The sequence below is a fragment of the Oryctolagus cuniculus genome, chromosome 11, assembly GCF_051225735.1.
Source record: "Oryctolagus cuniculus isolate XC-2025 breed Fujian yellow rabbit chromosome 11, ASM5122573v1, whole genome shotgun sequence".
NCBI lineage: Eukaryota > Metazoa > Chordata > Mammalia > Lagomorpha > Leporidae > Oryctolagus > Oryctolagus cuniculus.
Window position 1 is genome coordinate 4,429,716 of NC_142877.1, and position 27,562 is coordinate 4,457,277.

The 27,562-nt window shown below is 64.6% G+C and overlaps 1 protein-coding gene across 1 annotated transcript; it reads left to right on the top strand.

Moving 5' to 3' along the window:
* On the top strand, positions 1-26,880 carry CTCFL (CCCTC-binding factor like). Its single transcript, XM_070051397.2, has 10 exons — positions 1-598; positions 1,015-1,177; positions 7,841-8,011; positions 8,404-8,537; positions 12,112-12,232; positions 12,820-12,969; positions 16,354-16,514; positions 18,871-19,053; positions 22,519-22,639; positions 25,391-26,880. The coding sequence occupies exons 1-10, from the start codon at positions 62-64 to the stop codon at positions 25,537-25,539; spliced, it is 1,890 nt and encodes a 629-aa protein (XP_069907498.2). The 5' UTR covers positions 1-61; the 3' UTR covers positions 25,540-26,880.
* The last annotated feature ends 682 nt before the right edge of the window (positions 26,881-27,562 follow it).

Here is a 27,562-nt window from a genome sequence, read left to right on the forward strand (position 1 = left end):
GCCCAGCCCCGCGGTGCCCCACAAGGGCTTCTTGGTTCTGTCCCAGCTAGGCCACAGCATCATGGCAGCCAGCCGGCTGGCCCCCGAGCCGTTCACCAAGATCAAGGAGCTGGAGCTGATGCCGGTGTCCGGCCTGGAGGAGGCGGCGGCCGGCGCGTGCACAGCGAGGATGCCCCCGAGCCCCGGCGGGCTGGAGGCCGCGTGCGGCTACGAGGCCCCCCCGGCCCAGCTGCTGGCCGAGGAGCCGGAGCCGGCGCCGGCCGCCCCGGCCGAGCCCGGCAAGCTGGTCCTGGCGCTGCAGAGCGTGCCTCTCGCCTCGCAGGACGTGGGGCTGCAGGAGGTGGACTGGCTGGACGCGCCCCCGCCGGGAGAGGTGCAGCTGATCCTGCAGGAGGCCGGCGCCGACCTGCCCTCGCTGCTGTGGCTGGACGAGGAGCCCCGGCAGGCCGCGCCGCCCTGCGTGGCCGTCAGCGTCCAGGAGGGCCTGTGTGCGCTGCAGGAGATGGGGGTGATGCAGTTCCACCTGCTGGCGGACGACGGCCCGGTGGCCGGGGACGGCAAGGCGGGGAGCCTGGCGGACACCCCCGGCTTCGTGAAGGTACGGCTGACCCCTGCGCGGGAGAAGCGAGTAGAGACCTTGCTGCGTGTGCCTGGATGGATAGCGTGTTTTGCAATTTGCAACTAAACACGGTGAACGTTTTTCCCAGGAAAACCCTTGGGAGGCTTTATGTCCTCTTCTCGTTTAGCAGGGTCCCGAAAGGTCATACTAACTGGATTCCATAAGGGGCTTTGTGTTGGGGGGGGGATGTATTTCACCGATAAGGGGCTTTGTCTTGGGGGGGGGGGATGTATTTCACCGCCGGGAGCCCTGGTGCTACACAGTTATGGCCTCCTTGCTCTGATCGCAACGCCTGCCCCTTCGTTTTTGCCGTCCGGTCACCTGCGGTTCGTCGGGCCGGGTTTCATCAGCGGCTGTAATTAGCAGTGTCGTCCGTGTTTGTGTTTGCTCACTAGTTGGAGAGAGGACAGCAGCAGGACCAGCTGGTGCTTGGAGGAGGAAATGAAATTGTCCTGACCGTTTCGAACTTGAACGCGGAGCAGCAAGGAGACCAACCAGCGGCCGCTCAGGCAGATGTGGGAAAGGCCGACTTCCAGAGTGGGGACGGACAGACCGAGGGTGGGTAGGGCCTCGCGCGGACCGCGGCCCACCGGGCTGCTGACCTTTCTGGAAAACGATGGCGATGGAGGGTCTAAGTGGCCGGCTTTTAGTTGCTCCCGAAATGTCAGGAAATGGGAGAAATTTTAGACTAATGTTCTGTGCTGTGCGTCAGTGCGGAAGCACAAAGCGCAGTTAAAATGTGCGCACAAAGCCCTGTGCTCTGCAGCCCCGGGCCGATTTGCAGCCCCGCAGAGGGGTTGCCGGGGGAGAGTGATTTCCAGGGCGGCGTGCTGAGGCCGCGGGCAGCACGGGGAGGACTGATGGCTCTCTCGGGCCGCAGCCGAGGCGGTCATTTGGTGAGTCAGCACGGACGGGGAGCGGGTGAGAGGTCCTCATCCAGCGCAGGACATGTCGGCACCCATAGCTCCCAAAATGTGTGGGGGTGGCCAGCTGCCTGAGCCACAGAGGAGCTCAGAGAGACAGACTGGGCCGCAGTAGCAGGGTCCTGAGGCCGTGTGACAGCCACACTGAAACCAGCCATCCCGGCAGCCTGCAGGATGAATTTACCTCTCGAAAATGATTTGTTTAGTTCTTTTTTAAAGGTTTTATTTATTTGTTTGAAAGAGTTACACAGAGAGAGAGAGAGACAGAGAGAGAGAGAGAGAGAGAGGTCTTCCATCCGCTGGTTCACTCCCCAATTGGCCGCAACGGCCAGAGTTGCACCAATCCAAAGCCAGGAGCTTTTTCCGGGTCTCCCAAGCAGGTGCAGGGGCCCAAGCACTTGGGCCGCCTTCCACTGCCGTCCCAGGCCACAGCAGAGAGCTGGATTGCAAGTGGGGCAGCTGAGTCGTGAATCGGTGCCCATATGGGATGCTGGCCTGCACACGGTGGCTTTACCCACTATGCCACAGTGCCGGCCCCAATGTGTTTAGCTTTTAACAATATATTAGTTTCCTTGTGGTTGGCACTGTGGCGTGGTGGGTGAAGCTGCCGCCTGCAGTGCCAGCATCCCATATGGGTGCTGGTTCAAGTCCCAGCTGCTCCACTTCCGATCCAGCTCTCTGCTGTGGCCTGGGAAAGCAGTGGAAGATGGCCCACATCCTTGGGCCCCTGCATCCATGTGGGAGACCTGGAAGAAGCTCCTGGCTCCTGACTTTGGATCGGCGCAGCTCTGGCCATTGCGGCCAATTGGGGAGTGAACCAGCAGATGGAAGACCTCTCTCTCTCTCTCTCTCTCTCTCTCTCTCTCTGCCTCTCCTTCTATCTCTGTGTAACTCTGACTTTCAAGTAAATAAACAAATCTTTAACATATGTATAGAATATATTAGTTTCCTTCCTCCTGGCAGTGGGGTCGGTGCGGAGGTGACTGGGCAGGGCGGGAGTGCTGTCCTCTCACCGCCCCGCCTCTCCCCTTTGTCAGGGCCTCTCTGGTTTACTGCCTCTGAATGCCATAGGTGGTTGAGCTTTGGTCTCCCGCCCTGCGTAATGCCTCATGTATTTAAATCAGGAGATGGCACACCACGTTTGTCAACTCCTAGCTCGTGTCCAGGTTTCCAGTATATTCACAATTTCCTACATCCCCACGAATTCCAAAAATATTTCCATCAGTCCCACAGGAGATCTGCCTGATAGGCAGTCGCTTCCCCACCCCACCCTGCCCCCTCCCCAGGTTTTGTCGCTGGATGTACCGTCCTGGCCATTCGGCGTAAACAGTCATAATTTGAGAGGAACACAGCCGTCCGCATGACTGCGTGGCCTTCTGCCTGGATTGCTCCGTGAGGGTGCCCTCCCCAAGCGCTGAGTCAGTTTAGTGCTTGTTGTAGGGTTTTCCCGTCTCGCCCGGGTTAGCCCAGCTGTTGGCCATGTGATTGTGTCACCCTCTGTGTTCCTGTCGTGGTGATGGCGACGGCCCCACTTTTCTTCCTCGTTTTGGTGACTTAGGAATTCTCTTCTCTGCCTTGGCCCAAACTCTGAATGTCACTCATTTTGACACTTCCTTGATTTTTTGCTCTTGTCTTCCTGTTTGATCGTCTGCGTTCTACTCTTTGCCTTGTCCTTCCTCTCCTAGCTTTGGGTTTGGGTTTATAGTCTGTGTCCTGGTCCTCAGGGCCTGAGACACTCTCGTCTCTAATGCAGGTGTTTACCTGAAACTCCCCGTGAGCTCGCGGGCCGCTGCTGTCGCGTGTTCTCACTTCCGTCCGTCTCAGAGCAGCTTCTGGTTTTCCTGAGTTCCCTGGCTCAGTGTGTGGGGCGTGACTTTCTGCGACGATGCATTTCCCGTGTTTCCTCTTCCGTTGATTTCTGGTTTCATCTGGCCGTGAGCAGAGAAATGCTGAGTGACTTCTGTCTGCGTTTCCTGGGCTGTGTCGTGTGGCCCGGCCTGGGGTCTGTCCTGGAGGATCTCCCGGAGCACCTGAGATCGTAAATCCTGTGGTCGTTCCACGGAGACCATGAACGTCCGTGTCTGTGCCTGTGGACGTCCCTGTCTGCCTGTGGACGACCATGTCTGTGCCTGTGGACGTCCGTGTCTGTGCCTGTGGACGTCCGTATCTGCCTGTGGATGTCTGTGTCTGTGCCTGTGGACGTCCGTGTCTGCCTGTGGACGTCTGTGTCTGCCTGTGGACGTCTGTGTCTGCCTGTGGCCGTCCGTGTCTGTGCTGTGGACGTCCGTGTCTGCCTGTGGACATCCGTGTCTGCCTGTGGACGTCCGTGTCTGCGCCTGTGGACGTCCGCGTCTGCGCCTGTGGACGTCCGCGTCTGTGCCTGTGGACATCTGCGTCTGTGCCTGTGGACATCTGCGTCTGTGCCTGTGGACGTCCGTATCTGTGCCTGTGGACGTCTGCCTGTGGACATCCGTGTCTGCTTGTGAACATCCGTGTCTGCCTGTGGACGTCCGTGTCTGCCTGTGGCCATCCGCGTCTGTGCCTGTGGACATCCGTGTCTGCCTGTGGACATCCGTGTCTGCGCCTGTGGACGTCCGTGTCTGCCTGTGAACATCCGTGTCTGCCTGTGGATGTCCGTGTCTGCCTGTGGACGTCCGTGTCTGCCTGTGGCCATCCGCGTCTGTGCCTGTGGACGTCCGTGTCTGCCTGTGGACATCTGTGTCTGCCTGTGAACATCCGTGTCTGCCTGTGGATGTCCGTGTCTGCCTGTGGACGTCTGTGTCTGTGCCTGTGGACGTCTGTGTCTGCCTGTGGACGTCCGTGTCTGCCTGTGGACATCTGTGTCTGCCTGTGAACATCCGTGTCTGCCTGTGGATGTCCGTGTCTGCCTGTGGACGTCTGTGTCTGTGCCTGTGGACGTCCGTGTCTGCCTGTGGACGTCTGTGTCTGCCTGTGGACATCCGTGTCTGCCTGTGAACATCCACATCTGTGCCTGTGGACGTTCGTATCTGCCTGTAGACGTCCGTGTCTGCCTGTAGACGTCCGTGTCTGCCTGTGGACGTCTGTGTCTGCACCTGTGGCCGTCCGTGTCTGCCTGTGGACGTCCGTGTCTGCCTGTGGACGTCTGTGTCTGCACCTGTGGCCGTCCGTGTCTGCCTGTGGACGTCCGTGTCTGCCTGTGGACATCTGTGTCTGCACCTGTAGACGTCCGTGTCTGCCTGTGGACGTCTGTGTCTGCCTGTGGACGTCTGTGTCTGTGCCTGTGGACGTGCGTGTCTGCCTGTAGACGTCCGTGTCTGCCTGTGGCCATCCGTGTCTGCCTGTGGACATCCGTGTCTGCTTGGCTGACAGCGTCCTCGTGTCTTCACTTCACCGGTTTCTGTCTGATTCTGTGAGGTTGTAACGCGGGGTATTGGACAGGCCGCTCCTACCTGCAATTTTGTTTTTCAGGTTCCACCTTTAGTTGTGTGCAGGTGTCTTTGGGACTCTGTCATGGGCTGCATATACGTTTATAATCGCCTCATTAATGACCTGTTACCCTTTCATAACAGCTTTTGTCTCACTGTCTAGCTTGTCTGATGCTCCTGTAGCCTCAAGTCTCTTTTGGTTGCCGTGTGCAGGAAATAGCTTTCCTGTTCTTTGGTTTGTAGTCTAGTTAAGTCTTTGATTTTAACATTAACTTCTTACAGGAACAACCAGCTGAGTCATGGTTTTTATCCTTTCTGCTAATCCCAGATTTTTAATTTCTGGGTTTAACCTACTTAGGAAAGTCTTCCTCATTTTTTCTGTTTGTTCTTTAAATGTCATTTTTCTTGGAGTTCTACTTTCTTCTGTGTTGATGGCTGTTGTGTGGGGCATGATTTGTATCCCTTGTCATTTGTCTTATTTTCTGGTTTTTGTTATTTGGTCGTCGGTGGGCCCGTGTTCGCCTGGTCTCCCTTCAGTTTGCTTACGACGTGTTTGGTGTGGATCCCTGCGGGTCGATTCTGCTTGGAGCGTATGCAGGTCGTCGGGGCGTTGGCGTGAGGACTCCAAGTGCTCCCCTGCAGCCCCCGGGCGTGCGCTGGCTCTTGCCGCTGGCCCGGCCTCTGGGCGCATGCTCCCCGACCTTGTCCTCTCCCTCCTCGTGCTGCGGCCCCGCGGCTGACCCAGCCTCAGCTCTGCGGCGTCTCCCTGTTTGACCAGATTTGCCGCCGAGCGCTGCCGGTGGATTTTTTCATTGAAATTTTTCAATCCCAGAATTTCTGATTGTTAATAAGTCTGTCTATGGATAGTTTTTATTTGATGAGCCACCGTCCTCATGGTTTCTTTTAGTTCCTTAGACAATGTTTAATTTATGTCTTCACACATACGTAGTCTCAATGGCTTGAAGTCTTTGTCTAGTGCGTCCGATGCCTCGACTCCTCGGGAACCATTCCTGTTGAGTGCTTTTTCTCTCTCTCTTCAGGCCAGCACGTTTTCTGGTTTCTTTGGATGCCACGTAATGATTTGCTGAAAACCAGACGTGGCCATCACCGTCTGGCCGCTCTGTCAATCATTCCCCCCCTCCCCCGTGGTGTTTACTGCTTGCCTCTTTGTTTTATTTGGTGTTTCCATGAACCGTGCAAGGGCCGTGTTCTTGGCTTTGGCCACGGAAATCTCTGCTAACGAATAAGGAGATGAAACCCCAGCAGCAGGAAGCGAGCCGGAGGGCCGGGCTGCCGAAGAGCGAGCGGTGGGGGCTGGGCGTCCAGGGTCCGCCAGGCGCCCCGGCTCTGCCGGAGCCCTCACTTCCTGCTCCCCGCGCCCCCAGGCCAGCAGGGGGAGAGGGCTCGGGCTGTCCCTGGGCCGTGGACATGCGTGAGGCCTGGATTTCCAGGAGTACGTGGCGCTTTTCCCAGCCCTTAGTCCTCAGAGCCTCCCGCCCCTCAGCCACCCTCCCGAGCCCTCTGTGTGTGTCCGCTGTTCCCCAGTTAGCCGGCGCCCGTCCCTCCCCTCCCCGGGGTCTCCTTAGCACGCGGGGTCCCGGGTCAGGCGAGGGGAAGGCCAGCCTTTAGACGTGGTCTCCCGGGGACCGCCAGGCAGGCCGACCAAGCAGCACTGTGCTCTGCAGTGTCATGTTCAGGGGTGGGGGTCCGACCTCTGCCCTGCGGGTCTCACGTGGAGGGCGTTGCCAAGGGAACCACGGAGCTGGGGAAGGGGGCTGGGCCCGGAAGTGCAGGCCCCGGACGCTTACTCTTCTTCCCAGGTTTTTAAAGCTAGGTTCCCCCCCACCCCGCCGCAAGCATCCCGAGAAAGTCGCCCTGACAGTTGTTCCGGTCCTCGGCGCCCCCGCCCTCCGTCCTCGCCCCGGCCCGGCTGCGCCCTGCTCTGGCCCCCACGCCTGCAGCCCGTCCTTCCGGGCCGGTTCTTGCTTTGCCGTCGTGTTTGTCCACCGGGAGCTCTTTATTTCCTGTTAGCTGTGGGAACTCTGGAACCTGGGTTCTTTGCGCAGTGGTCTGTGTTGGTTTCTGCTAGGAAATGATGGTAGAAGCGATGGTCAGAAACCAGCTCCAGCCGGCTCCCCGCCCCTCCCCTGTACCTTGTTAGAAGCGGCTGGGAAGTGGGTGCCCCGCCCTGCCCCGCCCCGCCGCCTGCTTCGGAGTCGAGTCATGGAGGAGGGATTTGCCCCTCTCTGCTAGCCCAGCACCGTCCGGAGAGCTCGCTATGACGACAGCATGTCCTATACCTGTGCCGCTCCGCACAGCACCACTGGACGCCCGGGCTCTCGTGCAGGGCCCTGTAACTCACCGTGGAGGGGAGACACCGGAAACGCTAGTTCACGTTAGTGAGTTAGTGTCCAGTCTAAGCGGTCACGTGGCTGTGGCTGTGGCTGTGGCTGTGGTGTTGGACAGCACCGGTCTGATCTGGTTTCCTTGTAGTCCGCTGGCTGGGGTAGGGGCTGCCTCGCTAGTGCCGGTGCCCCTGCCTTGGTGGGGGCCTCTCCTCCCGGGCTCCGCCTCGGGGGCGGGCACGAGGCTCTGTGTACAGGGCACTGTGGAACCTGGGTCTGTTCCTCCTGGCGTGTTGCCACGTCTCAGAGAAAAGGGTGGGCGAGGACACCTGCCGGGCGGCGCGGAGGTCCAAACCTGCACTCCAGCAGGTGCGTGGCTCAGAGCCCGGGCTCCTCGGGTCCGCTCGTGAATCTCAGTGCCAGGTCCTGTGGGTAGCGTGAGGGCGTGAACTGGGCCGGTGCCAGGCGCACTGTCACGCGCCTAAACACGAGCGCGTCTGGAGAACACGGGTTCCCCACACAAACCCGTGCGCTCCGTCCCCGCAGAGGCGGCCCGGGCCTTCTGCTGCGGCGTCTGCGCCTTCACCTCGGCCCACGGCTCCAGCTTTGCCCGGCACGTGAAGACCCACAGCAGCGAGAAGCCGCACCTGTGCCACCTGTGCCTGAAGGCCTTCCGCACGGTCACCCTGCTGCGGAACCACGTGAACACGCACACGGGTGAGCGGCCGCGCCGGGGCTCGCGGGCGCCCCCCCCCCACGCGCTTGCTTTCCTCGGCCCCCCTTCCCCCTGCGTCCGCCACGCAGTCAGCAGTGCACAGTGCACGGGACGCCTGTGGAGTCCGCAGCTGCCCGGTCGCGCGCGTGTGTGGGGAGCACAGTGTGCAGCCCGGGGCCGCCCGTGCAGGCCCCAGACCAGGGCGCTGCCGCCCGCCTCGTTGCCCCATGCGTGTCTTTCCCTCCCGGGCTGCGGCTCAGAGCGCGGAAGGCTGCAGACGCAGCCGGCAGCTGCAGGCGTGCCAGGCGGCTCCTGAACCGCCAGGTGTCTGAGCTCGCTGCAGGGGCGGCGTCCGCGCCGCGGTGCTGCCCGTCGTCTCGCTTGGCTGTTCCAGGAACCAGGCCCTACAAGTGCGGGGACTGCGACATGGCCTTCGTCACCAGCGGGGAGCTCGTGCGCCACCGGCGGTACAGACACACCCACGAGAAGCCCTTCAAGTGCTCCCTGTGCAAGTACGCAAGCGTGGAGGTGAGTGCGGGTGTGGGGGTGAGTGTGTGAGTGTGGGGGTGTGGAGGTGAGTGTGTGAGTGTGGGGGTGAGTGTGGGGGTGTGGAGGTGAGTATGCGGGCGTGGAGGTGAGTGTGGAGGTGTGTGGGTGTGGGGGTGGGTGCGCAGGCGAGGTGTGTGTGTGGGTGTGGGGGTGAGTGTGAGTGTGGAGGTGAGTGTGCAGGTGTGGAGGTGAGTATGTGGGTGTGGAGGTGAGTATGCGGGTGTGGAGGTGAGTGTGTGGAGGTGAGTGTGTGAGTGTGGAGGTGAGTATGTGGGTGTGGAGGTGAGTATGTGGGTGTGGAGGTGAGTATGCGGGTGTGGAGGTGAGTGTGTGGAGGTGAGTGTGTGAGTGTGGAGGTGAGTGTGTGGGTGTGGGGGTGAGTGTGGGGGTGTGGGGGTGAGTGTGGGGGTGTGGGGGTGAGTGTGGGAGTGTGAGGTGAGTATGTGAGCGTGGGGGTGAGTGTGGGGGTGTGTGGGGTGAGTGTGCGTCTGTGGAGGTGAGCACGCCGGCCCCAAGCTGTGCCGGGAGTGACCAGCACCCACGGACTGGGTGTCACTGAATGCGTGGCCCACGCCAAAGCCACGTGAGAAGTAAGGCGCGTGCCGGGCTCCAAGTTCCGGGTGGAAATTCTGTTTCTTCTCTGCCAACTGAGAGAAGGGAATCGGTACAGGCGCCCGCGACAGCAGGCGAACCTCAGCCTTGTGCAGTTCCTCCCGGGCTCCGCGTGGCTCTCAGGCCGTGCCCGAGGCGGTGTGCCCGTGCCCGAGGCGGGGTGCCCGTGCCCGAGGCGGGGTGCCCGTCCCTGGGGCGGACGGCAGAGGGCAGGTGCCCTGGGCGGCTTTGCTGGCTCCGCGTGGCTCTCAGGCCGTGCCCGAGGCGGGGTGCCCGTGCTCCAGGCGGGGTGCTTGTGCCCGAGGCGGGGTGCCCGTGCTCCAGGCGGGGTGCTTGTGCCCGAGGCGGGGTGCCCGTGCCCGAGGTGGGGTGCCTGTCCCTGGGGCGGACGGCAGAGGGCAGGTGCCCTGGGCAGCTTTGCTGGCTCCGCGTGGCTCTCAGGCCGTGCCCGAGGCGGGGTGCCCGTGCCCAAGGTGGGGTGCCCGTGCCCGATGTGGGGTGCCCTGCCCGAGGCGGGGTGCCCGTCCCTGGGGCGGACGGCAGAGGGCAGGTGCCCTGGGCGGCTTTGCTGGCTCCGCGTGCGCCAGCCCGGGTCCACGGCCGCGTTCCGTTTCCACTCGAGGACGGGCCTCGCTCCGCTGCTGTGGGCATTTCCTACTAACGGGTTTCACAGGCTCCAGGTCAGGGGTGGGAGCGGCGGCCCGTGGCCGTGGAAGGCCCGTGACGTCACATGGGCGGACCCGGCCACGCAGCAGCAGGCGGGACTCGGGATTCAGCTGAAGTCCAAGTTGATGATCTGTGTGGCCGCGCCGATGTCATGGTCGTCCGCGTGGCCCTGCGGGAGCAGGTTCCGCACTCGGTGCAGTGACGCGGGGGCGGGGCCTGATCTCCTCCCTAGCGTCGCTTTCCCACCAGCTGATTTTAAAAGACTGCGCTGAGCCAGGGGCACTGTGGGTGCTGGTCTGGAGCCGGGGGCGGGGATGAACCACGCTAAAGGCGCGGCTGTGGCCCCGGCGGCTGCACGCAGCCATGTCTCAGAAACCAGGCCGGGTCCCAGGCAGCGTCGGGATGCGACTCCAGGAATTTTTTCAGCCTTGCTGTTTCTAAAAGATGGTTTCTCATCTGAGCTAAAGGTCGTGGCTCCGGTTAGGACACGGAGAACCAAGGCCCTGCGGCTCCTCCTCGCCGGGACCTGCCACTGTCTCTCAGCGCTGCTGCCCGCTCCTCCGAGCCCCCTGCCCAGCGCCAGGGTCTGCACACAGCCTGTGGCAGGGCCGGTGTGGCCCGGGGCACCCCCTCCCGGCCGCTGGCACGGGCTCGTTTCGCAGTGCCCAGTCTTGGCACTCCCGGTCTGCCATCCGAGCCGGCCGTGGCCTCTGAGTGCCGCCCTCCAGCCTGTGCCGGCAGGGGCGCCTGGGGCTGGGCACAGATCTGTGGCTCCCACAGCTATGCCCCCCTCCCACGCAGAGCCGTCCCGGGGGCTCCCACACAGCTGGCCCGTTCACACCCCTGGGCCCACCCGTGCTCATCGGCCTGGAACCCTTCCTGCTGCAGTTGTTACATTTCCCTTTAGTTCACCTCCTGATGGACTTGAAGGCACGCGCTCGACCTGAGTCGTCTAAGCAGAATTGCTCGGTCTGCGCCTGTCTCGGGAAGCAGACTGAGGGTGGCCGTCCGAGGCCACGGCAGGCTGGTGTCCACCCGGCACGACTGCCCTGTTTCCTGCCTCAGTGCACGTGACGTCCGAGAAGTAGATGCAGGAGCAGGGCAGCTCTGGGGGGCAGCGGGCAGGCAGGACGGAGCACACAGCGTGCGGCGTCGGCTGCTTAACCACGCGAGGGAGGGGTTTCTCCTGCATCGAGTGGGCGTGAACCCGCTAGCGCGGGCCCAGGCGAAGGGGAGGCGGGTGCAGGCCCCGCAGGTGCAGCTCTGGACCCCGGGCAGGGCCTGCAGAGCGGCACTCGCTCCGCCTCGTGTGGGCGTGTCCCCGGGGCCCAGCGCGGGCAGAGCCATCCCGACTTCGCACTCCACGGTGTGACCTGGACTGCAGCTGTGTTGCCTTAACAATCAGAAGCCAGCACCGTGGCCCTGAGCGCCGGGATCGGTGTCCCTGAGCGGGTGGGGAAGTCCCTCGCTCGGTGCCCACCGAGGGTCTCGGGTGCCGCCTCAGGTGAGAGCTGGCAGGGAATCCACAAGGAGTGGCCTGGGCGTGTGTCTCAGCTCTGCCGTGGCCTTGGCGTGTGTCTCAGAGACACAGCTGTGACGTGGCCTGGGCGTGTGTCTCAGAGACACAGCTCTGCCGTGGCCTGGGCGTGTGTCTCAGAGACACAGCTGTGACGTGGCCTGGGCGTGTGTCTCAGTGACACAGCTCTGCCGTGGCCTGGGCGTGTGTCTCAGAGACACAGCTGTGACGTGGCCTGGGCGTGTGTCTCAGTGACCCAGCTCTGCCGTGGCCTGGGCGTGTGTCTCAGAGACACAGCTGTGACGTGGCCTGGGTGTGTGTCTCAGAGACACAGCTGTGACGTGGCCTGGGCGTGTGTCTCAGTGACCCAGCTCTGCCGTGGCCTGGGCGTGTGTCTCAGCTCTGCCGTGGCCTGGGCGTGTGTCTCAGAGACACAGCTGTGACGTGGCCTGGGCGTGTGTCTCAGTGACACAGCTGTGACGTGGCCTGGGCGTGTGTCTCAGTGACACAGCTCTGCCGTGGCCTGGGCGTGTGTATCAGAGACACAGCTGTGACGTGGCCTGGGCGTGTCTCAGTGACCCAGCTCTGCCGTGGCCTGGGTGTGTGTCTCAGTGACACAGCTGTGACGTGCCCTGGGCGTGTGTCTCAGTGACACAGCTCTGATGTTGCAGTCCATTGATTGAGGTCCCTTCTGCAAAGCTGAGCTGTGGGAGACCATGCCACGTTCCGTGGCCTAAGCGCCTGTGGTTTGTCCGCCAGGCGAGCAAGCTGAAGCGCCACCTCCGCTCGCACACGGGCGAGCGCCCCTTCCAGTGCCGCCTGTGCAGCTACGCCAGCAAGGACACCTACAAGCTGAAGCGGCACATGCGCACCCACTCAGGTGAGGCCGGCCGCGGGGCGGGGGCGTGGCTGCGGCCCCCACGGGCTCGCCTCCCCAGAGCCGCCTGCCGGGGCCAGGCGCCCTGTGCTCGAGGCAGGCCCCGCCCTGGCTCTGCCGCCGGCACCGGCTTCCCGCTCTGTGCACCCCGAGGGGGGCAGCATGGTGGCCGCGTCTGGGCCCCTGCCTTCCACGTGGGACGCCCAGGCTTTGGTTCAGGGGAACCCCTGGGTCCTGTGCCGAAGTCAGTGGCCCCGAGCCGAGCAGGACCGCGAAGCCTGTGCTGCCGCGGGCTCGTCGGCGTGGGGCAGCTCCGGAATGCCTCCTTCACGGGGATGGGCGTGGGCTCGGTCCTGGCCGTGCCGTCTGTGTTGCCGTACAGGAACGCGTCCACGTGCGTCCTGGGGGATGTGGGGCCCGGAGCCACGTGAGCCCCCCGTGGCAGGGAAGCCATGTGGCCTCAGGCAGCCTCGCCGGGGCCGGCTGGGTTCAGGAGCCTCACTCACGCTCACGTGGGAACGAGCCCACGAGCAAGGGGCTGGGAGGAGCCTGCGGCCCCCAAGCCACTGCCGTCTTGGCGCGTGTCGCAGGTGAGAAGCCGTACGAGTGCCGGGTGTGCCACGCCCGATTCACCCAGAGCGGCACCATGAAGACACACATCCTGCAGAAGCACGGCGAGAACGTCCCCAAGTACCAGTGCCCGCACTGCGCCACCGTCATCGCCAGGAAGAGCGACCTGCGTGAGTGCTGTGCCGAGGCCTCCCCGGGGTGCAGCCTGCACGGCCCCAGGGCCCGAGGCTGGGGGTTCCCGTCGTGCCGTGGCCTCCCCGAGCGTGGCCTGCATGGCCCCAGGGCCGGAGGCTGTGGGTTCCCGTGGTGCCGTGGCCTCCCCGAGCGTGGCCTGCACGGCCCCAGGGCCCGAGGCTGTGGGTTCCTGTGGTGCCGTGGCCTCCCCGAGCGTGGCCTGCACGGCCCCAGGGCCCGAGGCTGTGGGTTCCTGTGGTGCCGTGGCCTCCCCGAGCGTGGCCTGCACGGCCCCAGGGCCCGAGGCTGTGGGTTCCCGTGGTGCCGTGGCCTCCCCGGGGTGCAGCCTGCACAGCCCCAGGGCCCGAGGCTGTGGGTTCCCAGGAGCCGCGGTTCCCGGGGAGGATTTTCTTCCAGAGGTCTTATGGCGCCCTCTGGTGGCCGCAACGCACAAGTGCAGCTAGCTCTAATCCTGGTGCGACCGCTTGCATCCGCGCATGCGTAGTAGGGGCTCGCCGGCCGTGGACGCATGCGCAGTACGCTCCCGCGGGCATTTTAAGTTCGCTCTTAGGGACGCGGGCGCTGGGGGTCACGGCCGTCAAGTGGCCTGGCCTGCCCGAGAGCCCCGCGGCCCGAGTGCTGGGGCGGCCGGATTGTAGGCTCAGAGCGGGGACTGCAAAGCGGAGAGGCGGCCTGAGAGCCGCCGCGGGCCTCCCCCTGCTCTGTGCCGCAGGAGGGGCGGGGGTCGGGGGTCGGGGTCAGGGGTCGGGCTCGGGCTCGGGCTCGGGGCCGGGCTCCGGTCGGGGTGCGCTCAGCGAGCCCCCTCCCCCGGGAGACCCCCGGGGCAGGAGGGGCGGCCCGGGTCGGGGGTCGGGGGTGGGGGTCGGGGGTGGGGGTCGGGGCCGGGGCCGGGCTCCGGTCGGGGTGCGCTCAGCGAGCCCCCTCCCCCGGGAGACCCCCGGGGCAGGAGGGGCGGCTCGGGGCGGGGGGCGCGGGGTCGGGGGTCGGGGCCGGGGGTCTCCCGGGGGAGGGGGCTCGGGGCCGGGCTCGGGGTGCGCTCAGCGAGCCCCCTCCCCCGGGAGACCCGCCCCAGCCGTGCTCTGCGCGCGCCCGGGCACACGGTGACGTCATGAGGCTTGAGTGACGGACGTCACCGGACTCCCGGCGGCAGGTGGAAGTCGCCGGTTCCGGAAGGGGGGCCTCACCCGCCTTCACGCCTGTCCCGCGGGCGATCTGGGGGTGTGCGGGCAGCGGGGGGCCGTGGGGCGCGGGTCACAGCCCGGGGCCAGCAGGGGGCGCGAATGCCGAGTTCGAACCCACAGGCTTCCTGGAAGGCGCCGTGTGCACGCTGAGGTGCCATGTGCACACTGAGGTGCCGTGTGCACACTGAGGCGCCATGTGCGCACACCAAGGTGCCGTGTGCACACTGAGGCACCATGTGCGCACACCGAGGTGCCGTGTGCACACGCCGATGAGGTGCCTTGTGCACAGAGGCACCATGTGCACACACTGAAGTGCTGTGTGCACACACCGAGGTGCCGGGTGCACACGCTGAGGCGCCATGTGCGCACACCGAGGTGCCGTGTGCACACACCGAGGTGCCGTGTGCAAACACTGAGGCACCGTGTGCGCACACCGAGGTGCCGTGTGCACACACCGGGCCCTCCCTGCCGTCGCTGCGTGGGGAGCTGTGCCCCGGAGCCGGGTGGGGCCTGCACCTGCTGCTCCAGGTGCTGCGTCTGCAGCCTCCCTGGAGACCCCAGAGCCGCTCCCTGCGGACTGGGTGGAGGGGAGGTGCCCGTGAGGCCGCCCCGTGTGTCCCCGTGTGTCCCCATGTGTCCCTGTGTGTCCCCATGTGTCTGTGTGTCTCCTTGTGTGTCCCTATGTCCCTGTGTATCCGTGTGTCCCTGTATGTCCCCATGTGTATCTGTGTGTCCATGTGTCCGTGTGTCTGTGTCCATGTGTCCCCGTGTGTCTGTGTGACCCCATCTGTCCATGTGTGTCCCTGTGTCCCTGTATGTCCCCATGTGTCTGTGTGCCCCTGTGTGTCCGTGTGTCCCTGTGTGTTCTTGTGTCCCATATGTCCCCATGTGTCCGTGTGTCCCTGTATGTCCCCATGTGTCCGTGTGTCCCTGTATGTCCCCATGTGTCTGTGTGCCCCCGTGTGTCTGTGTGTCCCCGTGTGTCTGTATCTGTGTGTCCCTGTGTGTCCATGTGTCCCCGTGTGTCTGTGTGTCCCCATGTGTCCGTGTGTCCCTGTGTGTCCCCATGTCCCTGTGTGTCCATGTGTCCCCGTGTGTCCATGTGTCTGTGTGTCCCCATGTGTCTCCGTGTGACCGTGTGTCCCCGTGTGTCCCTGTGTGTCCATGTGTCCCCGTGTGTCCCCATATGTCTGTGTGTCCCTGTGTGTCCATGTGCCCCCGTGTGTCCTGTGTCCCATATGTCCCCGTGTGTCCATGTGTCCCTGTGTGTCTGTGTGTCCCCATATGTCCCCATGGGTCCTCGTGTCCCTGTATGTCCCCATGTCCCCGTGTGTCCCTGTATGTCCCCGTGGGTCCATGTGTCTGTGTGTCCCTGTGTGTCCATGTGTCCCCGTGTGTCTGTGTGTCCCTGTGTGCCCCGTGTCCCCGTGTGTCTGTCCATGTGTCCGTGTGTCCCTGTGTGTCCCTGTGTGCCCCGTGTCCCCGTGTGTCTGTGTGTCCATGTGTCCGTGTGTCCCCGTGTGTCCCTGTGTGCCCCGTGTCCCCGTGTGTCCCTGTGTGTCCCCATGTGTCCGTGTGTCCCCGTGTGTCCCCGTGTGCCCCGTGTCCCCGTGTGTCTGTGTGTCCATGTGTCCCCGTGTGTCCCCGTGTGTCCCTGTGTGCCCCGTGTCCCCGTGTGTCTGTGTGTCCATGTGTCCGTGTGTCCCCGTGTGCCCCGTGTCCCCGTGTGTCTGTGTGTCCCCGTGTGCCGCGTGTCCCCGAGGAGTCGCAGGCCCGGGCAGGGAGCCGAGCGTCAGGGCTGTGCGGGCTGAGCCGGGGGCTGGCGCCCGCTGTGTGTCACCCACCTGACACCCGCACCCCGCGACGAGGTCCCGGCCGCTCCGTCCGTGAGCGGTGTGGGCCCAGGGTGCTCGGCCTCCTGTGCCTGGGGCTGGGGGGACGCCTGGCCCTCGGGCAGGTCTGCCCGGCTCCTGTCGCAGCCGGCGCCGCGGGTGGCCTGCGAGTGAGCTGATGGATACGCCAGGGGCCCTGGAAGGAAGAGGCTCCGGCGCCCAGTGTAGACGGCTCCTGCCTGGGTGCGACTGGGCCCTCGGGGGGGGGGGCGGGTGAGGCTGACCCGGAGCGGCCCTGGCCTGGGGGAGGGGCGCCCCTGATGCCCCCCCCCCCGCTCTGACGCAGGCGTGCACCTGCGCAACCTGCACGCGTACCGCGCGGCCGAGATGAAGTGCCGCTACTGCGCCGCCGCCTTCCACGAGCGCTACGCCCTCCTGCAGCACCAGAAGACGCACCGCGACCAGAAGAGGTTCCAGTGCGGGCACTGCGGCTACGCCTGCAAGCAGGTGCCGGGGCGGGGGGGGGATGGTGGGGGCATCCGTCCAGGGGCGGGGGGATGGTGGGGGGAATGCTGGGAGTCCTGGGGGCGGTGGAATGGGGAGGGTAGTAGGGGGCACAGGAGGCTGTGGGTGGGAGGCGGGGGGATGGTGGGGGCTGTGGGAGCCCTGGGAGCAGTGGGGGGCCGTAGTGGGTGGTGGGGGCCATAGTAGTGGGCGGTGGGGGACTGTAGTGGGCGGTGGGGGGCCGTAGTGGGCGGTGGGGGCCATAATGGGTGGTGGGGGGCCGTAGTGGGTGGTGGGGGCCGTAGTGGGCGGTGGGGGCCGTAGTAGTGGGCGGTGGGGGCCGTAGTGGGCGGTGGGGGACTGTAGTGGGCGGTGGGGGCTGTAGTGGGCGGTGGCACTGGGAAGAGGGCGGTGGCTCCCCCGTGGGAACACTGGAACCCGGCGCTCACAGCGCGGCCGCTGGGGTAGCGGCACAGCCGCAGTGTAAGCGAGAGCTCTTCAAGGAAGGGGCAGGTCCCTGAAGGCTCTGGAGGTCCCGGGGGGGGGGGGGCGGCCACCCTTTCACGGCGTTGACGTCACAGGGAAGGCCGGCGGGGGTGGGGGCAGGGACTCCCAGAGGGGGCGGTGGTGCGGTCACTGCCTGGCCTTGGTGAAAGGTGCTGACTCAGCTGATCCAGGCGGGAAGTTGGCATCAGACACCGTCGCTGCCCCCAGCGCCCAGGCGCCCCGGGCAGCCCCAGCCACCGGCTCCGCTCCCCCCTTCCCCTGACGGAGCATCTGACAGACGCGTGCCTGGGCGGCGCTGTCCCTTTAAGGGGGAGGTGCTAACAGTAATCTGGTTCCATATTTCGAGAGAAAATTAGAAGTTTAAAAAATTTATATTCACCGCCATGGGCTTTACAGAGAGGAAGGGAGGGGAGGGGAGAGGTGGAGGGGAGGGGAGGGGAGGGGAGGGGAGGGGAGGGGAGGGGAGAAGGGCGGAGGCAAGAGCACAGCTGGTGGTGGGATGCCAGGGGACAGGGGACACAGGACAGGGGACACGGGACAGGTGACGGGACAGGATGAGTGGCAAGGGATGGGGCAGGGGACAGGTGATGGGACGGGGGCAGGAGACGGGACAGGGGACACGGGACAGGTGACGGGCAGGGGACAGGTGATGGGGCGGGGGCAGGAGACAGGACAGGGGACACAGGGGGCAAGGGACAGGACAGGGGACATGGGACAAGTGATGGGACGGGACAGGTGACAGGACGGGGGCAAGGGATGGGGCAGGAGATGGGACAAGGGACACAGGTGACAGAGGACACAGGTGATGGGACAGGGGACAGGACAGGGGACACGGGACAGGACGGGACAGGTGACAGGACAGGACGAGTGGCAGGGGATGGGACAGGGGGCAGGGGATGGGATGGGACACAGGTGACAGGGGACAGGAAAGGGGACACAGGATGGGACAGGGGACAGGGGATGGGGGCAGGAGACAGGACGGGAAGGGGACACGGGACGGGGACAGGACAGGACGGGGGGCAGGCGATGGGACAGGGGGCAGGGGATGGGGGCAGGAGACGGGACGGGAAGGGGACACAGGACGGGGACAGGGGACCAGGTGATGGGACAGGTGACAGGACAGGACGAGTGGCAGGGGATGGGGGCAGGAGATGGGACAGGGGACACAGGTGACGGGACAGGAAAGGGGACACAGGATGGGACAGGGGACATGGGATGGGGCAGGGGGCAAGGGACGGGGCAGGGTGCAGGAAGCAGGGGACAGGTGACACGGGACGGGGGCCGGTGACGGGACAGGACAGGGGGCAGGTGCGTGGGAAGGCTCGAGAGCCGCTGTCAGCCGGGTGCCGACGCAGACACGGCCTCGGCTAACCTGGGCGCCCACGGCATCGTCCGGGACCAGACACAGCGCGCCCTCTGCCCTCGGCACCCGTTTCTCCTGGCTCCCCCGAGTCCGAGCGCAGCCCCCCAGCTGCCTGGCGCTCTCCCAGCGCCTCCCCACCGCCAGGAAGCAGAGCGCGGAGTTGGCTCCGCCCGTGCTCGAGGGCCCGTGGCCGCGGACTCCACCTTCGCGTGCGGCCAAGTGGGCAGCGTCCGTCTGCCCTGGGTGACCTCGCGGAACTGCAGTCACTGGACGGACGTCCGAGTCCGAATGCAGGGCGGGGGGGGGGGTCAGCACTGCATCCCCCAGGAGGGGCTGCCACGCCCCCGTAGAGCCGCAGGTCCAGCCAGGAGGAGCCGCGGGGCGGGCGAGGGCGCGGCTGGGCTGTGTGTGTGGGGGGGGTCGCAGGGGCCCGTCTTCGGGAGGGGACAGGGTGCCGTACAGTCGAGGTCAGCTGCCTGCCCCCCCCAGGAGCGGCACCTGGCCGCCCACGTGCGCACGCACACCGGCGAGAAGCCGTTCGCCTGCCTCTCCTGCAGTAAGTGTTTCCGGCAGAAGCAGCTGCTGAACGCCCACTTCAAGAAACACCACGACTCCAGCTTCGTCCCCACCGTGCACACGTGCCCCAAGTGTGGCAAGGGCTTTTCCCGCTGGGTAAGCTCTCTGGGCCCTGGGCCACTCTGGGAAGCCCCGCCCATCTCCGGGGGCACAGGAGCCCCGCCCATCTCAGGGGGCACAGGAGCCCCGCCCATCTCCGGGGGCACAAGAGCCCCGCCCATCTCAGGGGAGCACAGGAGCCCCTCCCATCTCCAGTGAGCACAGGAGCCCCGCCCATCTCCGGGGGCACAGGAGCCCCGCCCATCTCAGGGGAGCACAGGAGCCCCGCCCATCCCAGGGGGCACAGGAGCCCCGCCCATCCCAGGGGGCACAGGAGCCCCACCCATCTCAGGGCACAGGAGCCCCACCCATCTTGGGGCACAGGAGCCCCGCCCATCTCGGGGGAGCACAGAAGCCCCGCCCATCTCAGGGGCACAGGGAGCCCCACCCATCCCAGGGGCACAAGAGCCCCGCCCATCCCAGGGGCACAGGAGCCCCGCCCATCTCAGGGGGCACAGAAGCCCCGCCCATCTCGGGGGGGCACAGGAGCCCCGCCCATCTCAGGGGCACAGGAGCCCCACCCATCTCAGGGGGCACAGGGGCCCCGCCCATCTCAGGGCACAGGAGCCCTGCCCATCCCAGGGGATACAGAAGCCCCGCCCATCTCAGGGCACAGGAGCCCGGTAGCACCTTGCAGCCGCCCTCCGGGTCTGGCGAGGACTCGCAGTTCTGAGCTGCCCGAGGAACCCCTGATTCTGTGTAGTTTCTACTTTACGGATTTATTTATTATGTTCACTCACTCATTTGAAAGGACAGTCGGTGAGAAAGAGCGAAATCTGCTGGTTTCACCCCAAATAGCTGCAACAGCCAGAGCTGGGCCAGGCCGAAGCCAGGAGCCAGGAGCTTCGCCTGGGTCTCCCGCGCGGTGCAGGGCCCCGGCACTGGGGCCGTCTTCCCCTGCCCTCCCCAGGCCACAGCAGGGAGCTGGGCCAGAAGCGGAGCAGCCGGGACCGGAACCAGTGTCGCAGGCGGTGTCAGCCTGCTGGCCACGATGCCAGCCCCAGAGGTTTCCTTAAAGAGCTGTTGATTAGAAAGGCAGTTACAGGAGGAGAGGTCGATCCGCTGGTTCCCTTCCCAAATGGCCGAGTGGCTGGGCAGGGTCAGGCCGAAGCCAGGAGCCTGGAACGCCATCCGGGTCTCCACGTGGGTGCAGGGGCCCCGCCCTTGGGCTGCCGTCCGCCGCTTTCCCAGGTGCATTAGCGGGGAGCTGGATGGGAAGTGGAGCAGCCGGGACGTGAACCGGCGCCCATGTGGGACGCTGGTGCTGCGGCGGCGGCTGTACCCCCGACACCACCATGCTGGCCCGAAGCGTGCACTTGCAGTGGGTGAGCTGTGTGGTGTGGGGTTACCTCAGTGAAGCTGCTAAAAGATAGAGCACACCTGATCCTTGACCCAGTTCTCAAAAAGTGAATTCGCAGACTTCGTGCCTGGACACGCCGCAGGCAGGCGCGGCGTCTCTCATCTGTGGGGACGTCCACGCCGCTGCTTCCAGCTGGGGTCCTGTTCTGGCCGCTGGACGTGGGGCTCCTCCTCCCTAGGGACACTCCTGACACCAGCGTCTCTCACAGGAGCCCAGCGAGGCCTAAATGTCACGTTGGTTTCCTTAAAATCCCACCCAGTTACTTCCCAAAGGCTGGCAGTGCTTTTGTTGACCCGAAACTGCCACCGGTGCTTCTTAGCCCTCCGCTGTATTGTAGACAGCGTGTGTGTGCGAGTGTGTGCATGCGTGCACGTATGTGTGTGTGCGTGTGTTCTTTGTACGTGCCCGTGTGTATGTGCATCCGCACGTGTGTGTGCACACACACTGGTATATGTGCACGTGTACATGTGTGCTTGCTTGTGTGTTTGTGCATGCCTACATACATGCTTACATGTGTGTGTACACATTGTATGTGGGTGTATGTCTTGTGGAGTGCAGGTGTCTACGTAGGTATTTTGTGTTTGTATGTGTATGCCTCTGTGTGTGCATGTGTACACAGGTGCCCTGTGTAGGTGTGTCTACACTGTGTATGTGTGTATACATAGGTGCTCTGTGTTTGTGTGTATATGCCTGTGTGTGTGCATGTCTGTGTGTGTACACAGGTGCTCTGTGTAGGTGTCTACACTGTGTGTGTCATGTGTGTGTACACAGGTGCTCTGTGTAGGTGTGCATATGCCTGTGTGTGTGTCGTGTGTGTACACAGGTGCTCTGTGTGTGTCTACACTGTGTGTGTGCGCATGTGTGTGTACACAGGCACTCTGTGTAGGTGTGTATGCCTGTGTGTGTGTGCCTGTGTCTGTCCGGAGGTACGTTGGGGAGGGAACCATTGTCTTCATATTTTTGCAAGGAGTCCTGGACGTCCCTTGCAGAGGTCTGTTTGCAGTCAGGACGTAGCGAAGTGCCCAGTGGGAAAAGCTCTCGGCTGCCCGCCAGTCTGTGCCACGTCTGGACGGGCCACGGCGGCGTCCAGCGAGCCACAGGCGGCCGCAGCCCGGCAGCCCCAGGACCCACGAGCTTCGCCGAAACAGTGGCAGGCGGAAGGGAGGGCGGCCCCTGGGGGAGGGGTTCCAGCGCCCGTGGCCGCCTCCCCCAGGGCTGAGCCCCTCTTCCCGCACGGTCTGACGAGCTCAGCCTGAAGCCAGAGTGGGGGCCGTGCGGTCAGCAAACCTGGAGCCGGGGCCAGCGGCTCGCGCTGCACGGGCGAACACGTCCTGAGCTGTTAGTTCCCGCGTGCAGGGCTCGGCCAGGGCGTCTTCGGTCCCCGTTTCCGTGTGGGTGCTGTGCACCGGGTCAGTGGGTGCGACCTCTGTGTCAGCGGGGTCGGCAGAGGCGGCGGCGGGGCAGCGAAGTCGCGGCCTCCGACTGACCGGGGGGACGTCTGCTTCAACAGCAGTCCTCCTTGTAGACGGTAGGAGAGTCCTAGAAAAATAAGTGTCATTCTCCTTGAAGTCTATGATAAAAATGTTTAAAATAAGCCAGCTTCCGGTGTGGCGTAGCAGGTAAGCAGTGCCAGCATCCCACATGGGCGCTGGTTCGAGTCCCGGCTGCTCCTCTTCCAGTTCAGCTCTCTGCTGTGGCCTGGGAAAGCAGTGGGAGATGGCCCGGGTCCTTGGGCCCCTGCACCCGCGTGGGAGGCCCGGAAGAAGCTCCTGGCTCCTGGCTTCAGATTGGCACAGCTACGGCCCTTGTGGCCATCTGGGGAGTGAACCAGCGGATGGAAGACCTCTCTCTCTCTGTCTCTGTCTCTCTCTCTCTCTCTCTCTGCCTCTCCTTCTCTGTGTAACTCTGCCTTTCAAATTAACTTTCAAAAAGGCCAGCTTCCAGCCACACCCACACACACAGCAAAGGTTGCCTTGCACAAGCCCCTCGTGTGTGAGAGGTGACAGGTGCGCCCTGCCCGCTGTTCTCCTGAGGCCTGCGTCTGAGTGTTGGAACGCATCTGTGATGCTGACGCCGCCGCGTGTCCTGTGTCACCCCTCCAGAGTAACATGCACAGACACTCGGAGAGGTGCGACTCGGGCCCCGCGCAGGCGGCTGCTGCGGGGGCGGAGAGGAGGCCGAGGAAGACGGCGGCCGTCCCGGGAGCCGCAGTAAAGGAAGAAGGTACCCGTCTTAACAAACGCGTTTCATCTGAAGCGACTTTCCGGCTATCGGTGTCCCTGGGTCCTGCGGGCTGCTGGACCCCCGTGTGTCCCCCAGCCACCCAGAGGCCCGAGACGCGTCTGGTGCCACGTCCCGCCGGGGCGGGCAGGTTTGGTGACAGAAGTGGGGGCCGTTCCTCAGCTGCCTCTCAGAACTGCAGGGCAGACCGGGGGGGGGGGGGGCATCTGCGGACCTCAGTGGCCCACACCCCCACCGCAGGGCCTTCTCTGCGAGGCCCCGCAGGCGCCAGGCTGGGGGATCGAGAAAAAGTGCTGTTACAGCGAGTGTAGACAGAGGGGCCCAGGCGTGTCTGGGCGGGGGATGTCGTCCAAGGTCATTTCCCTGACGTGTGGCAGGAGGGCCATGGGGGCCTGGAAGGGCCTACCTGCCCGCCGAGGCCCCCGGGCCCTGGGTCCAGACCCCTCCCCCTTAGCCAGCCTTGCCGCCGGGAGGGTCTCCGGGAGCTCACCGCGTGTCGAGCCACAGGCTGCAGCACCACCCCCGCCCCGCGCCCCAAGCCTCCCCCCCCACCCCAGTGCCCTCAGCACAGCACCGAGGGTGCCAGAGGCCCTTGCATGACGCTCGCCCCCCTTTCCCGGCTCTCTGCCGCTCTCCGCCATCCACCAACCCCGGCTCTCTCCCCACATTGTCCCAGCGTCTCCTCCTCCCCCGCCACGGCATCTCCTCTGCGGTCAGCCTGGTCTCCACAGAGGCCGGGGCTGTGCCCGCGTCCACACCCACGCACACACGGGGCCCACGTCCGTGTCCTCCCCCACCCAGGCCTGACCTGCACCACACTTGCGTCCACACCCACACCTGGGCCCACGTCTGTGTCCTCCCCCACCCAGGCCTGACCTGCGCCACACCTGAGTCCACACCCACGCCTGGGCCCACGCACACCACACCCTCTCAGGGTGCTGCAGCCCATGCGTGGGTCACCGCGGCCATCAGATCAGCCCTGGAGAGCAGCACGGTCCCTCACCCCCCTACCCTTAGCCCGCTCCCCTGCAAGCCCAGCCCCGGCTCCGTGCGGCCACAGGGGCCACCGTTCACGGTCAGCACCTCTCCACGCACCCGGAAGCCGCCCAGCCAGGGACTCCAGCTCCACCGCTGCCACCCCCTGCCCTGAGCCACCCACAGGCCTCTCCCCTGCACACCCTGAGGGCGCCCAGCGCCAGGCCCCACCCCACGCAGCCAGCCCCGCCCCACCTGCTCCGCTGGGCGCTGCTTCCTCTCGGCCAGGGCAGGCCTGGGCTTTCCCGTGCACCCACGGGTCCCCAGGCCCCAGCCGTGCCCCTGTGCTGGGATGGCGTCCTCAGCAAGCGCCCGTGCCCGGCTGGGCCTGGCCTCCTCCCGGGCGGCCCCCGCCCCTCCCCGGCCCGCTCCCCTCCCTGGCAGTGGTGTCTGCTGACCCTCATTTGTTGAACGGAAGACCAAGCTATAAGTGTACTGAGTCCCTGCTGGGGACAGGCCGGAGGGTGCACGCTGGTCCTGTGCCTCCAGAGCAGTCCCAGGCTGGGGCAGGGGCAGGGGCAGGACTGCCCAGCTGACCAGGACACAGGCCCGGCTCAGCTGCCGCCCTCTGGGCGCTGCTAGAGCTGATCCATTAGACAGAGCCCGCCAGCAGGACTCTGAATCGGGGTGGGCCACAGGGTAGCCGGGGCTGACTCCCGAGGTCACTGTCGGTCAGCAACACGTGTGCCTCTCCTTACTCATCTCTGAAATGGGGGCGTCACTTGGGCACGGCCACACAGGGCCCAGGACACACTGTGTATGGGGCACGTCCACGTTCCGTGGGGGGGGCGTGTGGAGGGTCTCGTGGGTTTCACACGGGTGGCGGCGCTGGACAAGCGAGGGCTCCTGGGGTTTTAGATGGTCAGCTGCTGCAGCCAGAGCCACGTGGGCGCTCAGACAGGTACCCTGGCTTGTGTGAGCGCGACCAGAACAAAACAGCCCCCGGTGCGCGGCAGGGTTCCCGTGGCCACTGCTCGGCTGGCAAGCCCACGTGGGCCACCTCGCCCACCGTTCATAGACCTCTGCCAATCTCAAGGTTGGCTTCATCCATGAGGACTGGGCCCCACCCCCCTCCGCCACCTCCCCTCCCCCGAGTGCTTCCAGGAACCACGTGGAGCCCCCACGGCCATCCATGGTTTAACCTAACGCTCCGGGTGTTCCCAGGAAGTCATTTGGAAAACGGGCAGACGGGTGAACAGGGGCCACTCGCTGAGATCCGTTTGCTTCTCGCTCCACTAGAGGGAGAGCAGGTGACTGCGTGGCTGGAGAAGTGGCCGTGGCCCGCGGTGTGTGCCTGGCAGGACGCTCGGCCCAGAGTGGCACAGAGAGACACACGCCCTGGGAGCAGCTGGCTTGGGCCGTGTCCTGTGAAAGGCCTCGGGGAGCCGCTGGGCCAGCACAGGGCCCTGAGGCTCAGCTGGGAGCGGCCTTGCCCGCCCCCCACTGGAGGACCTGTGACAGTGCCTGGGGCCCAGGGGGTGGGGCTCCTGGCCTGCAGTGGCCGGAGTCCAGGGCTGCAGCTCACGCCCCAGGGAGCCCCCACGCCTGCTCTCCCGCCAGCAGATGTGCATCGAGGGTCCTGTCCTGGGATGAGCTTGGGACAGGCTCGCCGCCGCGTGAGGGTTAAATGACTTCCGAAACCTTCGCGCCGCACTTCAACCCTAATTTCTGGGGTTTCTCTCCGCATTGCTCCCCCAGTGCCTCGCTCCCAGGAGGCGGCAGCGCAGGGGCCTTTGGCGGACAAAGGGGAGCCGCTCCCCGGCGAGCCGGTCCCTGTCCCGGCCGGAAGCCAGGAGCAGCCGGAAGGCCTGACCTGCGAGGTGCTCCTCAGTGTGATGGACAAGTGACGTGGCCCCGCCTTCTTCCCCACGACGCTGGTCTTCACCGGCGCTCACGGCCGCTCCGCGTCGTCTTGCCGATGGTTCCGTGCCTTTCGGAGTTGAGGTCGTACCTAGAAAGGTTCCCCGTTTTTGGTAGATATTTCCTAAGAGCATTGCAAGTATTTTATAAAAGCTGTAAGTCTTTTTTTAAGATGTATTTTATGTATTTGAAAGTTACAGAGAGAGAGGGAGAGAGAGAGAGGATCTTGTATTTGCTGGTTCATTCCCCAAAAGGCCGCAATGGCTGGGGCTGGGCCAGGCCAGGTCTCCCGCGTGGGTGCAGGGCCACGCACTTGGGCCACCCTCCACTGCTTTCCTAAGCACATTAGCAGGGAGCTGGACTGGAAATGGAGCAGCCGGGACTCGAACCGGCGCTCATGTGGGATGCCGGCGCTGTAGGCAGCGGCTTCACCTGCTGCCCGTGACATCAGCTGCTTTAAATCTTGAGTCGGGGGTGACACCTAGACCTGTGGATTGACCCTGGGTACTGGCAGGCGACCCACAGTGACCGGGCGCTGCTCGGGGCACAGCCGTTCCTTGGCAGCAGTGTAGCCGTTCGAGCGAGGCGGCCAGGGCTCCGTGCGCGTGCCGGACTCTGACTTTTCCATTAGGGCTTTAGAACAGGAGACGCTGGTTTTATATGTTTTTATACAAATGAATTCCATGTAAAATTTATAGCTAACAATGTTTTAATGAGTTCTAAGTTCAACCGAAAAGATCTTAGTGTTAAAAGAACGAACACTTAGCAGGAGCGCGCGGAATCAGAGCCGACGCTGCGCGTCCCCTGTGCCGGTTCTGCGCTCGGCCGCAGGTGCGCCCCGGGAGCCGCGTTCTGTAGCCGGGTCCTCCCAGGCGTGAGAGGGCCCTGTCCATTCTGCTGCCGCTCGTCACTGTTTGAATTCTTTGCCCTTTGTTTCTCTTTTTAAATAATCGGCAGAGCGGAGGAAACTGAACAGTGTGGCAGAAATCTGCACGCGGCGAGAACGTGTGCGTTTTCCTCACAGCGGGAATCCGTGTCTCTCGTACTGGCACGGAGAAGAGGGCGTGCGTCCTCACGGCGCGGTGGTGAGCGAGGCCCCTGCGGCCCAGCCAGGGCCTCTGCAGCCGGGAGACGCACCGGGTCCCTCCCGTGCACGGCCCCAAAGCTGCGGGGGCCCGTAGCTCTCAGCCACGGCCGGGCTGCGGTTCCCCGTGACCCTGCGTGCATTTCCCGTGGTGCCAGTGGCCTGGTGCGGGGCTCGAACCACAGGCTCTGTGTTTCTTGTTTTTGACTGTTGTTAAAGATATTTTCATAACAATAAAATGAAATCGCTTACACTGCTGTCTCTGTGTGTGAATGAGGGTCCTGGGAACTGGATCCCGGGTGCCCTGAGGCTGGGACCCAGCGGTGCCCCTGCTGCCGAGAGCAGCCTGCCGGGTCCTAGAACCCAGTGGCACCAGCGACTCCACTTGCAGGCCGGCGCCCGGAACCGGAGGCGGGAGTTCCCGCAGGCGGCCGCGCACCTCTCACAGCACACGGGTGAGGGGATGACCAAGACGCGCCGTCACCCAGCCAGGGCGTGGCGCTCGGCCCTGACAGGGTTCCAGTCCTGGCCCACGTGGGTGAACCTTGTCTTAAACGGCGCCGCGTTAGGAGCCGGGCTCACGAGGACAGGCGGGTGCGAGTTACGTCTGTGGGGAGGACGAGCGGTCAGGTTCAGAGAGGAAAACCCCGCTCGCTGGGGCCGTGGGCAGGGTGTGGCGGTTGAGTGGGACAGGGTTGGTTTTGCAGAATGAGAAGGGTCTGGAGGTGGGCGGTGGTGCCGGCTACACAGCGATGCGAATGCAGCTGCCGCCACCAAGCCGCGCGCTTCGACAGGGCGCGGGCAGAAGTTCCACCGTTAAAGATGAGCGGAGTTTTCAACAGGCACCGGCGGAAAGGCGAGCCCAGCTGTCATCCACGCGCTGTAAAACTCCTTACAGACAGACAGTGTTCCGCTGTTGGCTGGGT